Below are 12,727 nucleotides of genomic sequence, written 5' to 3' on the forward strand. Positions count from 1 at the left end.
GGTGAGCTGGATGCACAATTACACTGGTACTTTCCCGAAACAGGATGACACAAACAACTGGATTCGTTATCCCTTTCATGCCCTGCCTCCAGTTCACTTATTGATATCTGAACAAGAGAACCTCATCGAAATTGCAGCAAGCGGTTCTGTGAAAATTGAATTTAATCAAAAGCCACTGGCAGATTTCTGGTACTTGCTGATCACACTTAAGACACTGATGCCCTTTGCGACCACGTGTGGAAAATTATTTAAGACTGAGACTCTCTCCAGTACAACCCAACATTGCAGAGTTATGAGCATCCTTTCAAGCACACCCTTCTTATTAAACTATAGTGAGTTATTCACAATTTTCGATGAACAAATAAGGTTTTATATGTAAGATGGTTAAATAAAAGCAAAATGATTTATTATTATTATTTATGCCCTGGTCCTATAAGAGCTCTTTGTCACTTCCCACGAGCCGGGTTGTGACAAAAACTCACACTCATTCTTATGCTTAATAAATGTATCGTATAGTGTGTGTGTGTCAGGCTTACAATGACAAAAAAACAGCATTTGAGAGTGCGCTGACCCTGGTGCTAGAGGGGGTGCGCAGCTGGAGGTTGAATGTTTGAAGGGGTACGGGACTATAACAAGTTTGGGAACCACTGACTAGAGCGGTGAAGTCAGGTATAGTTTCTGACATCAATATGCGCAGGATTGCTGAGAGGTGAGAGTCAGTAAGAGATGATATGTGCCTTGACTTGTTATATTTCATTACTGAAAAGGTTTGTTCACGTATGTAGGTTGACCCAAACAGCACAAAGATCTTCTGAGCATGACTCCTAATCTTTGGAAGGTTTTGTTTGTCGAGACATGCATAGAACCTCGTCAGTGACATTGTTTTGAAAAGTTCTCCAATCACTGCATCAGACTGAAGATGGATAAGCTCAAGTTGCAGGTCAGTGGGATCGTTATCCACATTGAAGGTGAAAGGAGAGGAAACCAACATCATGTCATTTTCCAACACTTTGAAATCTTCAAAACGATGAGAAAACTCCCCGTTCAACGCACACAGCAGCAACGTATACTTCTCCCCGCTGGTCATCTGATAAGGAACAGACTAGTAGTGTCAGAAGGTGGGTGAGATTGTTGTCATCTGATAGGGAACAGACTAGTAGTGTCGGAAGGTGGGTGAGATTGTTGTCATCTGATAGGGAACAGACTAGTAGTGTCAGAAGGTGGGTGAGATTGTTGTCATCTGATAAGGAACAGACTAGTAGTGTCAGAAGGTGGGTGAGATTGTTGTCATCTGATAAGGAACAGACTAGTAGTGTCAGAAGGTGGGTGAGATTGTTGTCATCTGATAAGGAACAGACTAGTAGTGTCGGAAGGTGGGTGAGATTGTTGTCATCTGATAAGGAACAGACTAGTAGTGTCGCAAGGTGGGTGAGATTGTTGTCATCTGATAAGGAACAGACTAGTAGTGTCGGAAGGTGGGTGAGATTGTTGTCATCTGATAAGGAACAGACTAGTAGTGTCAGAAGGTGGGTGAGATTGTTGTCATCTGATAAGGAACAGACTAGTAGTGTCGGAAGGTGGGTGAGATTGTTGTCATCTGATAAGGAACAGACTAGTAGTGTCGGAAGGTGGGTGAGATTGTTGTCATCTGATAAGGAACAGACTAGTAGTGTCAGAAGGTGGGTGAGATTGTTGTCATCTGATAAGGAACAGACTAGTAGTGTCAGAAGGTGGGTGAGATTGTTGTCATCTGATAAGGAACAGACTAGTAGTGTCGGAAGGTGGGTGAGATTGTTGTCATCTGATAAGGAACAGACTAGTAGTGTCGCAAGGTGGGTGAGATTGTTGTCATCTGATAAGGAACAGACTAGTAGTGTCGGAAGGTGGGTGAGATTGTTGTCATCTGATAGGGAACAGACTAGTAGTGTCGGAAGGTGGGTGAGATTGTGGTCATCTGATAAGGAACAAACTAGTAGTGTCGGAAGGTGGGTGAGATTGTTGTCATCTGATAAGGAACAGACTAGTAGTGTCAGAAGGTGGGTGAGATTGTTGTCATCTGATAAGGAACAGATTAGTAGTGTCAGAAGGTGGGTGAGATTGTTGTCATCTGATAAGGAACAGACTAGTAGTGTCGGAAGGTGGGTGAGATTGTTGTCATCTGATAAGGAACAGACTAGTAGTGTCGGAAGGTGGGTGAGATTGTTGTCATCTGATAGGGAACAGACTAGTAGTGTCGGAAGGTGGGTGACTTCAGGAAACAGCAGAGGGAACACCCCCCTATCCACATCGATGGAACAGTAGTGGAGAGGGTAGCTAGTTTTAAGTTCCTCGGCATACACATCACAGACAAACTGAATTGGTCCACTCACACTGACAGCGTCGTGAAGAAGGCGCAGCAGCGCCTATTCAACCTCAGGAGGCTGAAGAAATTCGGCTTGTCACCAAAAGCACTCACAAACTTCTACAGATGCACAATCGAGAGCATCCTGGCGGGCTGTATCACCGCCTGGTACGGCAACTGCTCCGCCCTCAACCGTAAGGCTCTCCAGAGGTAGTGAGGACTGCACAACGCATCACCGAAACTACCTGCCCTCCAGGACACCTACACCACCCGTTGTTACAGGAAGGCCATAAAGATCATCAAGGACATCAACCACCCGAACCACTGCCTGTTCACCCCGCTATCATCCAGAAGGCGAGGTCAGTACAGGTGCATCAAAGCTGGGACCGAGAGACTGAAAAACAGCTTCTATCTCAAGGCCATCAGACTGTTAAATAGCCACCACTAACATTGAGTGGCTGCTGCCAACACACTGTCATTGACACTGACCCAACTCCAGCCATTTAATAATGGGAATTGATGGGAAATGATGTAAATCAAATATATCACTAGCCACTTTAAACAATGCTACCTTATATAATGTTACTTACCCTACATTATTCATCTCATATACATATGTATATACTGTACTCTACAACATCGACTGCATCCTTATGTAACACATGTATCACTAGCCACTTTAACTATGCCACTTTGTTTACTTTGTCTACATACTCATCTCATATGTATATACTGTACTCGATACCATCTACTGTATGCTGCTCTGTACCATCACTCATTCATATATCCTTATGTACATGTTCCTTATCCCCTTACACTGTGTATAAGACAGTAGTTTTGGAATTGTTAGTTAGATTACTTGTTGGTTATCACTGCATTGTCGGAACTAGAAGCACAAGCATTTCGCTACACTCGCATTAACATCTGCTAACCATGTGTATGTGACAAATAAAATTTGATTTGATTTGATTTGATTTTGAGATTGTTGTCATCTGATAGGGAACAGACTAGTAGTGTCAGAAGGTGGGTGAGATTGTTGGCTTCTACTTGGCGGGTCAGGAGGAGTAATTTTCCATTGAAGGCTTTGACAAGGCTGTACATCTGATGTGCAAAAAGGCCCTTCCCTTGTAGTTTAGAATTCAGTTCATTCATGAGGGCCCTGATGTCATCGGTGAAGGTAAAAGGAGCCAACCATTTTTTTAAATCTAGCAGTTGAGGGAAATCCACATTTTCCTTTCATTTGCAAAATTCAGCAATATCTGACTTCAGGTCCCACATCCTTTTAAGCACCTTCCCCAAACTCAGACATCTCACGTTTGTGTGGTAGGGGAGATTTGCATGACCCGACTCTGTCTCTTCCAACACTGAGACAAATTGCCTGTGGTTTAAAGATTTTTCTCTTATGAAGTTTACTGCTTTAATGACTATCCACAACATGGCTCATTTTCAGAACACATTTACAGAGCACCTCCTGATGAATAATGCAATGCAGGTTTTAGCTCAGCTATTTGATCTAGTATCCTTTTCAAATGGCCAACATTTTTTCCTGTCAAGTTTGGGCATCCATCAGTGGTCACACTAGATAACTTTTCAAAACGCAGTCCCAGCTTTGCCATACACTTATTAACCTCCTCCAATAAATCTTTCCCTGTGACTGTGCTCTTCATTGACTGCACTGAGGCAAGCTCCTCTGTTTCAAAGTCTGGGGTTATGCCTCGTAAGAATATCAACAACTGTGCATCATTGCTCTCACCCAGGGCCAAGAAGAAATAGGTGAAATCCTTTACCTTGTCTTTCAACTGTTGTTCCATATTCTCTGCGATGTCCTCAACATGCCGGGTCACTGTTCGTCTTGACAGGGAAACATTTTCAAACAGCTCTTTCTTGTCGGGGCAAAGTATAGCTACGGAGTGAATTAAACATTCTTTATCGAATTCACCCTCAGCTTCTCTGCATGCTTTGTCTGGAAGTGTCGGGACAGCGATGCTCTCTTTGCACACTAAGCACACAGCTTTCCCTGATATCTCAATAAATACATATTTTGATGTCCACTATTGCTGGAACACCCTACATTCATTGTCTATTTTCCTTTTCTTTGAAAAACTCATTTTTGCTCAATTTCTAGCTAGCTACTATTTGTAAATGTGACGTGTGTCTCCCTGTCAGTCCCCCCCCCTCCTCTACCTTTCTCCACATCACCCGTCTCCTTTTTCATTAATCCCGCTCTCGCTCTCTCACCCCATTTAATTTCACCATCTCTCCATTTCCTCTTCCTCTATCTACCTTACCTTCACACATGGAGTAGATGACAGTCTGTTACCGGTGCATCCCAAATTGCTCTGGTCAAAAGTAGAGGTCACTACATAGAAAATAGGGTTTCCATTTGGTATGTAGCTGTGAGTCTCCGAACAGTTGCTCTCTTTGATTCATCCAGTGCATTCAGAAAGTATTCAGACCCCTTCACATTTTTCATATTTTGTTATGTTGCAACTTTCTACAAATTATTTAAATTATTTTTCCTCAACAATCTACACACAATACCACATAATGACAAAGCAAAAACAGGTTTTTAGAAATGTTTGCACATTTATACAAATTTAAAAAACGGATAGATCACATTTACATAAATATTCAGACCCTTTACTCAGTACTTTGTTGAAACACCTTTGGCAGCGATTAAAGCCTTGAGTATTCATGGGTATGACACTACAAGCTTGGCACACCTGTATTTGGGGAGTTTCTCCAATTCTTCTCTGCAGATCCTCTCAAGCTCTGTCAGGTTGGATGGGAGCGTTGCTGCGCAGCTATTTTCAGGTCTCTCCAGAGATCAGGATCTAGTCTGGGCTCTGGCTGGGCCACTCAATTGCTTTCAGAGACTTGTCCCGAAGCCAGTACTGCGTTGTCTTGGCTGTGTGCTTAGGGTCGTTGTCCTGTTGGAAGGTGAACCTTAGGCCCAGTCTGAGGTCCTGTGTGCTCTGGAGCAGGTTTTCATCACTAATCTCGCTGTACTTTGTTCAGTTCATCTCCCTCGATCCTGACTAGAATCCCAGTCCCTGCTGCTGAAATGCATCCCCACAGCATGATGCTACCGCCAACATGCTTCACCGTAGGGAGGGTGCCTGGTTTCCTCCAGACATGACATTTGGCATTCAGGCCAAAGAGTTCAATCTTGTTTTCATCAGACCAGAGAATCCTGTTTCTCATGGTCTGAGAGTCATTTAGGTGCATGTTGGCAAACTCCAAACGGCTGTCATGTGCCTTTTACTGAGGAGTGGCTTCCATCTGGTCACTCTACCATAAAGGCCTGATTGGTGAAGTGCAGAGATGGTTGTCCTTCTGGAAAGTTCTCCCATCCCGACAGGGGACTCTTGAGCTCTGTCTGAGTGACCATTGTCACCTCCCTGACCAAGGCTTTTCTCCCCCGATTGCTCAGTTTGGCCAAACTTTTTCCATTTAAGAATAATGGAGGCCAACTTATATAGACAAGTGTGTGTGCCTTTCCACATCATGTCCAGTCATTTGAATTGACCAAAGGTGGACTCCATTCAAGTTGTAGAAACAGGATGCACCTAAACTCAATTTCGAGGAGCAAAGGGTCTGAATACTTTCCGAATGCACTGTATCTCTCCTTTTGTCTCTCAGCGTGTCACCCATTGCTGGTTTCCTGGACGACTATGCGTATGTTATCTGTGGTCTGCTGGACCTGTACGAGGCCACGCTGCAGCCAGAGTGGCTCCGCTGGGGGGAGGAGCTACAGGACCGACAGGACCTCCTCTTCTGGGACGCAGAGGGAGGGGGCTACTACTGCAGCGACCCCACAGATCCCACCGTACTGCTGCGACTCAAACAGGGTGAGTTTCTTTCTCAATGATGTTGTGTAGAAAAGTCATGAAGAATGGCTCTTCGATGTCAATTGTTCTGTGATTTATCAATACCCAATCAATATGTCATGTTTGCCAGGAGATGTTTTTCTGTCCTGGAGAAAAAAAGTAAATGTTTGTAAGAGCACCAGGTCTTATTTCTAAATGGCACAGCTCCAATCTCCAGTAATTAAACACACATAACTTTATTTTCGTAACATTTATGGACTTTTACATTTTTTATTTATTAATTTTTAGAATTTCTTTGCGGGAGGTTACTTTTTAGCCTTTTTTTCCCCTTTCCAATTTCGTGATATCCAATTGGTAGTTACAGCCTTGTCCCATCGCTGCAACTCCCGTATGGACTCGGGAGAGCCGAAGGTCGAGAGCCATGCGTCCTCCAAAACACGACCCTGCCAAACCGCACTGCTTCTCGACACACTTCTCTTTTAACCCGGAAGCCGGCTGCGCCAATGTGTCGGACGAAACACCGTACAACTGGCGTCGGAAGTCAACGTGCATGCGCCCGCCCCGCCACAAGGAGTTGCTAGAGAGTGATGGGACAAGGACATCCCAGCCGGCCAAACCCTCCCCTAACCCGGATGACGCTGGGCCAATTGTGCGCCACTTATAGCTTAAAATAAATTATTATTTTTTTATTTTTTTTAAATAGCATTTGAACAAATTCAGGACATGAAAAAGTCCTGACTTTTCAAAAAAATTCTCGTTTTTCTACCTTGTCAGGACATTCGGTGAATTGTAAGGACATCGAGGTACTTAGGTAGGAAAACAAGTGCACATGCACACAAGCAGACAGACAGACAGGCTGACAATAGCACAAACACTTGCACAAACACAAACGCAAATGGCTCTGACAACACATACCAAGGTAGGGATAAAAAGTCAAATGGAAAGATAAAGCTAAAAAGATGATAAATATTTTTGTTTTAGCCCGTTGACAGATTAAAACTGACTTGTGTTGGTGTGCCTGTGTGTGTGCGCGACTCCACATTTGAAATGCATGTGTGTCATGTGTGGTGCCTGTGTGTGTGATTAGACCAGACGTGCAAGGCCTTTTCTCATCTCTGAGGATTGACGGGGCCATTATGTTGCTCGCAATGTGTTGAATTCAGCTCCATTAGTGATGCTACACCTCTGTGTGTGTGTGTGTGTGTGTGTGTGTGTGTGTGTGTGTGTGTGTGTGTGTGTGTGTGTGTGTGTGTGTGTGTGTGTGTGTGTGTGTGTGTGTGTGTGTGTGTGTGTGTGTGTGTGTGTGTGTGTGTGTGTGTGTGTGTGTGTGTGTGTGTGTGTGTGTGTGTGTTTCTGTCACAGGAAGATGGATTGCCCTACAGTCCTGTGCCACTGTGTATTTTACATTCCCGACCCAAAGCTGTGTGTGTCTCACCCCGTTCCACCACTCTTTGCTGTGTGTGTGTGTGTTTCATCTCAATCCACTGTTCCGTGTGGGTATGATTTCTGCCATGGGGCTCAGGGTGAGGAGAGATATGAAAAACGATTTAGTGAACCCTATGTGGTTATGCATGACTGTGTGCATAGGCCTCATGCCTTTGGAATCACAGTAAATGTATACAATTATTTAGTGGACTATAGCCTCTCGCATGTGCACGCGTGTGTGTGTGTGTGTGTGTGTGTGTGTGTGTGTGTGTGTGTGTGTGTGTGTGTGTGTGTGTGTGTGTGTGTGTGTGTGTGTGTGTGTGTGTGTGTGTGTGTGTGTGTGTGTGTGTGTGTGTGTGTGTGTGTGTGTGTGTGTGTGTGTGTGTGTGTGTGTGTGTGTGTTTGTCAGAAGCCATCTCCTATCTGTCTGTCTGAATCAAAAGCGGATGGCTTGTGTTAGTCATCACCCATCAACCCCCCCCCCCACACACACACACACAGACAGACATTCACGCACACTCATGTGTTGGTAGACTGCTAAGAGTTAGCTGTGTAGCGTGAGGTCAGAGGTCATGAGAAGTAAGGCTGGGAATTGCAAGGGACCACATGATACGGTATTATGAAAAAACTGAGGTTGCCGACACGATATGTGTTGCGATTCTATACTGTATCAGTCATGGAAATAAAAGTGCTGAAAACATTGGCTCCATATTTAGAAAGAAGCTAGAAAACAAGCTGGTGCTGGTACAGCAAACTACTGCAAAAATGATATTGCAATATTGTTGATACGATGTATCATAAAAAATATTATCCTGATATGTAACTATCAATAATTTTTTTTGTCCCCGCCCATCACTAATGGGAAGAGCAGCGCTGTGATCTCATTGGCCACCAAAAGGAGATAAACACCAATCACTTAACATGACTGAGTCACGAGGTCACCTGTCAGTCATTTCAAGTCACATCTGACACACATTGATGCACATGCATACGCACGCACACATACAGGCACGCTCAGGCATAATCAGAACAAATGTTCTCCCCAGCAAATGTATGTAGAGGAGCTTTTTCTCTTACTGCAGGAGTCACTTGTCAAAGATCTGTTTCATTTGAAAAAGTTGAAGTTGGCTCTGAGTCTGAATACAAAACAGTACACACTTTTTGATCTTTCACCCAACATATGAAATGAGTGTCTTTTACATCTTTCTGTTTCTCTCAGACCAGGATGGTGCGGAGCCCAGTGCGAACTCTGTGTCTGCCTTGAACCTACTGCGTCTGTCCCACTACACTGGTCGTAAGGACTGGTCACAGCGTTCACAACAGCTACTGGCTGCCTTCTCTGACCGGCTGACCAGAGTCCCCATAGCCCTGCCAGAGATGGTCAGGGGCCTGATGGCTAACCACTACACACTCAAACAGGTAACACAAACTGTACGGTCCACACAAACACACACGCACACCAACTCAAAAGTTGCATAGTTTGGAGTGGAGCAAACTGAACTTTTACCATACGGCTGGATATTTGTGCTAACAAAGGAGATGAAAAAACATTTAGGGAGAGAAAGAAAAGAAGGCAAGAACATTGGAAGTGTTCTGTCCATCATATTTCACCTGCGGAGGAGAAGTCACCGAGGGGGTGGAGATAACAAGCTGTGTGTGTGTGTGTGTATATAAGTCAGATAGGGGGCTGATGATAACAAGCTAGGGATCAGACAAGGTTAGCCGAGCCCCGAACACAACTTCTCCTCTCTCGTTACTGCTACAACCACCACTCTGACCTCTAGCTCTTGCCTCTCTCTTTTTCTCTCTCTCTCTCTCTCTCTCTCTCTCTCTCTCTCTCTCTCTCTCTCTCTCTCTCTCTCTCTCTCTCTCTCTCTCTCTCTCTCTCTCTTCTAATCCTCTCTGTCCTATACCTCTCTATTGCTCGGTCGCTCAGTCTTTCTCTGTCTTAGTATATTTTCTTCATCATTCATTCATTCCTTCTCCCTTTAATGTTCTCATTGGATGACCTTGAATAAGGGTTTCACATTTGGGAAAATTACACTCTCTAATTGTTTTATATTTTTTACATTTTGTCAGGAAATGCAGCTCTGTCTCAGGTTCTGCTGTTGTGCAGTGGTTGCACAGCCTTTCCTCTACAGGGAGCCAGGTTTTCCTGTGTCTACCCTTCTCAATGGCAAGGCTGTACTTTGTCAAGGTTTTTCTAAGGTTTTGATAGTAACCATGGTCAAATATTTAGCCACGGTGTACAGTAGAGTCGATTTAGGGCCAGATAGCACTGCATTTTGCTTTGTGCTTGTATTTGTGTTTCCCAATAAGCAATATGTGGCTTACCTCCGCCGTACCCGCACCCCACCATACCCCTGTCTGCGCATTATGCCCTGAATATATTCTACCATGCCCAGAAACCTGCTCCTCTTATTCTCTGTCCCCAACGCTCTAGGCGACCAGTTTTGATAGCCTTTAGCCGCACCCTCATACTACTCCTTCTCTGTTCCGCGGGTGATGTGGAGGTAAACCCAGGCCCTGCATGTCCCCAGGCACCCTCATTTGTTGACTTCTGTGATCGAAAAAGCCTTGGTTTCATGCATGTCAACATCAGAAGCCTCCTCCCGAAGTTTGTTTTACTCACTGCTTTAGCACACTCTGATAACCCTGATATCCTTGCCGTGTCTGAATCCTGGCTCAGGAAGGCCACCAAAAATTCAGAGATTTCCATACCCAACTATAACATCTTCCGTCAAGATAGAACTGCCAAAGGGGGAGGAGTTGCAGGCTACTGCAGAGATAGCCTGCAAAGTAATGTCATACTTTCCAGGTCCATACCTGGAATTCGAACTACTAATTCTGAAAATTATCTCCAGAAATAATTCTCTCACTGTTGCCGCCTGCTACCGACCCCCCTCAGCTCCCAGCTGTGCCCTGGACACCATTTGTGAATTGATCGCCCCCCATCTAGCTTCAGAGTTTGTTCTGTTAGGTGACCTAAACTGGGATATGCTTAACACCCCGGCAGTCCTACAATCTAAGCTAGATGCCCTCAATCTCACACAAATCATCAAGGAACCCACCAGGTACAACCCTAACTCTGTAAGCAAGGGCACCCTCATAGACGTCATCCTCACCAACTGGCCCTCCAAATACACCTCCGCTGTCTTCAACCAGGATCTCAGCGACCACTGCCTCATTGCCTGTATCCGCTACGGTGCCGCAGTCAAACGACCACCCCTCATCACTGTCAAACGCTCCCTAAAACACTTCTGTGAGCAGGCCTTTCTAATCGACCTGGCCCGGGTATCCTGGAAGGACATTGACCTCATCCCGTCAGTTGAGGATGCCTGGTCATTCTTTAAGAGTAACTTCCTCACCATTTTAGATAAGCATGCTCCGTTCAAAAAATGCAGAACTAAGAACAGATACAGCCCTTGGTTCACTCCAGACCTGACTGCCCTCGACCAGCACAAAAACATCCTGTGGCGGACTGCAATAGCATCGAACAGTCCCCGCGATATGCAACTGTTCAGGGAAGTCATGAACCAATACACGCAGTCAGTCAGGAAAGCTAAGGCCAGCTTCTTCAGGCAGAAGTTTGCATCCTGTAGCTCCAACTCCAAAAACTTCTGGGACACTGTGAAGTCCATGGAGAACAAGAGCACCTCCTCCCAGCTGCCCACTGCACTGAGGCTAGGGAACACGGTCACCACCGACAAATCCATGATTATCGAAAACTTCAACAAGCATTTCTCAACGGCTGGCCATGCCTTCCGCCTGGCCACTCCTACCTCGGCCAACAGCTCCTACCCCCCCCCCCCCCCCCCGCAGCTCCTCGCCCAAGCCTCTCCAGGTTCTCCTTTACCCAAATCCAGATAACAGATGTTCTGAAAGAGCTGCAAAACCTGGACCCGTATAAATCAGCTGGGCGTGACAATCTGGACCCTCTATTTCTGAAACTATCCGCCGCCATTGTCGCAACCCCTATTACCAGCCTGTTCAACCTCTCTTTCATATCGTCTGAGATCCCCAAGGATTGGAAAGCTGCTGCAGTCATCCCCCTCTTCAAAGGGGGAGACACCCTGGACCCAAACTGTTACAGACCTATATCCATTCTGCCCTGCCTATCTAAGGTCTTCGAAAGCCAAGTCAACAAACAGGTCACTGACCATCTCGAATCCCACCGTACCTTCTCCGCTATGCAATCTGGTTTCCGAGCCGGTCACGGGTGCACCTCAGCCACACTCAAGGTACTAAACGACATCATAACCGCCATCGATAAAAGACAGTACTGTGCAGCCGTCTTCATCGACCTTGCCAAGGCTTTAGACTCTGTCAATCACCAGATTCTTAAGGGCAGACTCAGTAGCCTCTGTTTTTCGGATGACTGCCTTGCCTGGTTCACCAATTACTTTGCAGACAGAGTTCAGTGTGTCAAATCGGAGGGCATGCTGTCCGGTCCTCTGGCAGTCTCTATGGGTTGCCACAGGGTTCAATTCTCGGGCCGACTCTTTTCTCTGTATATATCAATGATGTTGGTCTTGCTGCGGGCGATTCCCTGATCCACCTCTACGCAGACGACACCATTCTATATACTTTCGGCCCGTCATTGGACACTGTGCTATCTAACCTCCAAACGAGCTTCAATGCCATACAACACTCCTTCCGTGGCCTCCAACTGCTCTTAAACGCTAGTAAAACCAAATGCATGCTTTTCAACCGATCGCTGCCTGCACCCGCATGCCCGACTAGCATCACCACACTGGATGGTTCCGACCTTGAATATGTGGACACCTATAACTACCTAGGTGTCTGGCTAGACTGCAAACTCTCCTTCCAGACCCATATCAAACATCTCCAATCGAAAATCAAATCAAGAGTCGGCTTTCTATTCCGCAACAAAGCCTCCTTCACTCACGCTGCTAAGCTTACCCTAGTAAAACTGACTATCCTACCGATCCTCGACTTCAGCGATGTCATCTACAAAATCGCTTCCAACACTCTACTCAGCAAACTGGATGCAGTTTATCACAGTGCCATCCGTTTTGTCACTAAAGCACCTTATGCTACCCACCACTGCGACTTGTATGCTCTAGTCGGCTGGCCCTCGCTACATATTCGTCGCCAGACCCACTGGCTC

General features: G+C 45.6%; 1 protein-coding gene across 1 annotated transcript in view; it reads left to right on the plus strand.

Moving 5' to 3' along the window:
* The window catches only part of spata20 (spermatogenesis associated 20), a 70,454-nt gene that overhangs the window by 19,425 nt on the left and 38,302 nt on the right, over window positions 1–12,727 (plus strand). The window contains 2 exon segments of the mRNA XM_046356895.1: window positions 5,984–6,192; window positions 8,816–9,015. Of these exon segments, the coding sequence (XP_046212851.1) occupies window positions 5,984–6,192; window positions 8,816–9,015 (409 nt within the window).

Source organism: Oncorhynchus gorbuscha, linkage group LG07, assembly GCF_021184085.1.
Source record: "Oncorhynchus gorbuscha isolate QuinsamMale2020 ecotype Even-year linkage group LG07, OgorEven_v1.0, whole genome shotgun sequence".
NCBI lineage: Eukaryota > Metazoa > Chordata > Actinopteri > Salmoniformes > Salmonidae > Oncorhynchus > Oncorhynchus gorbuscha.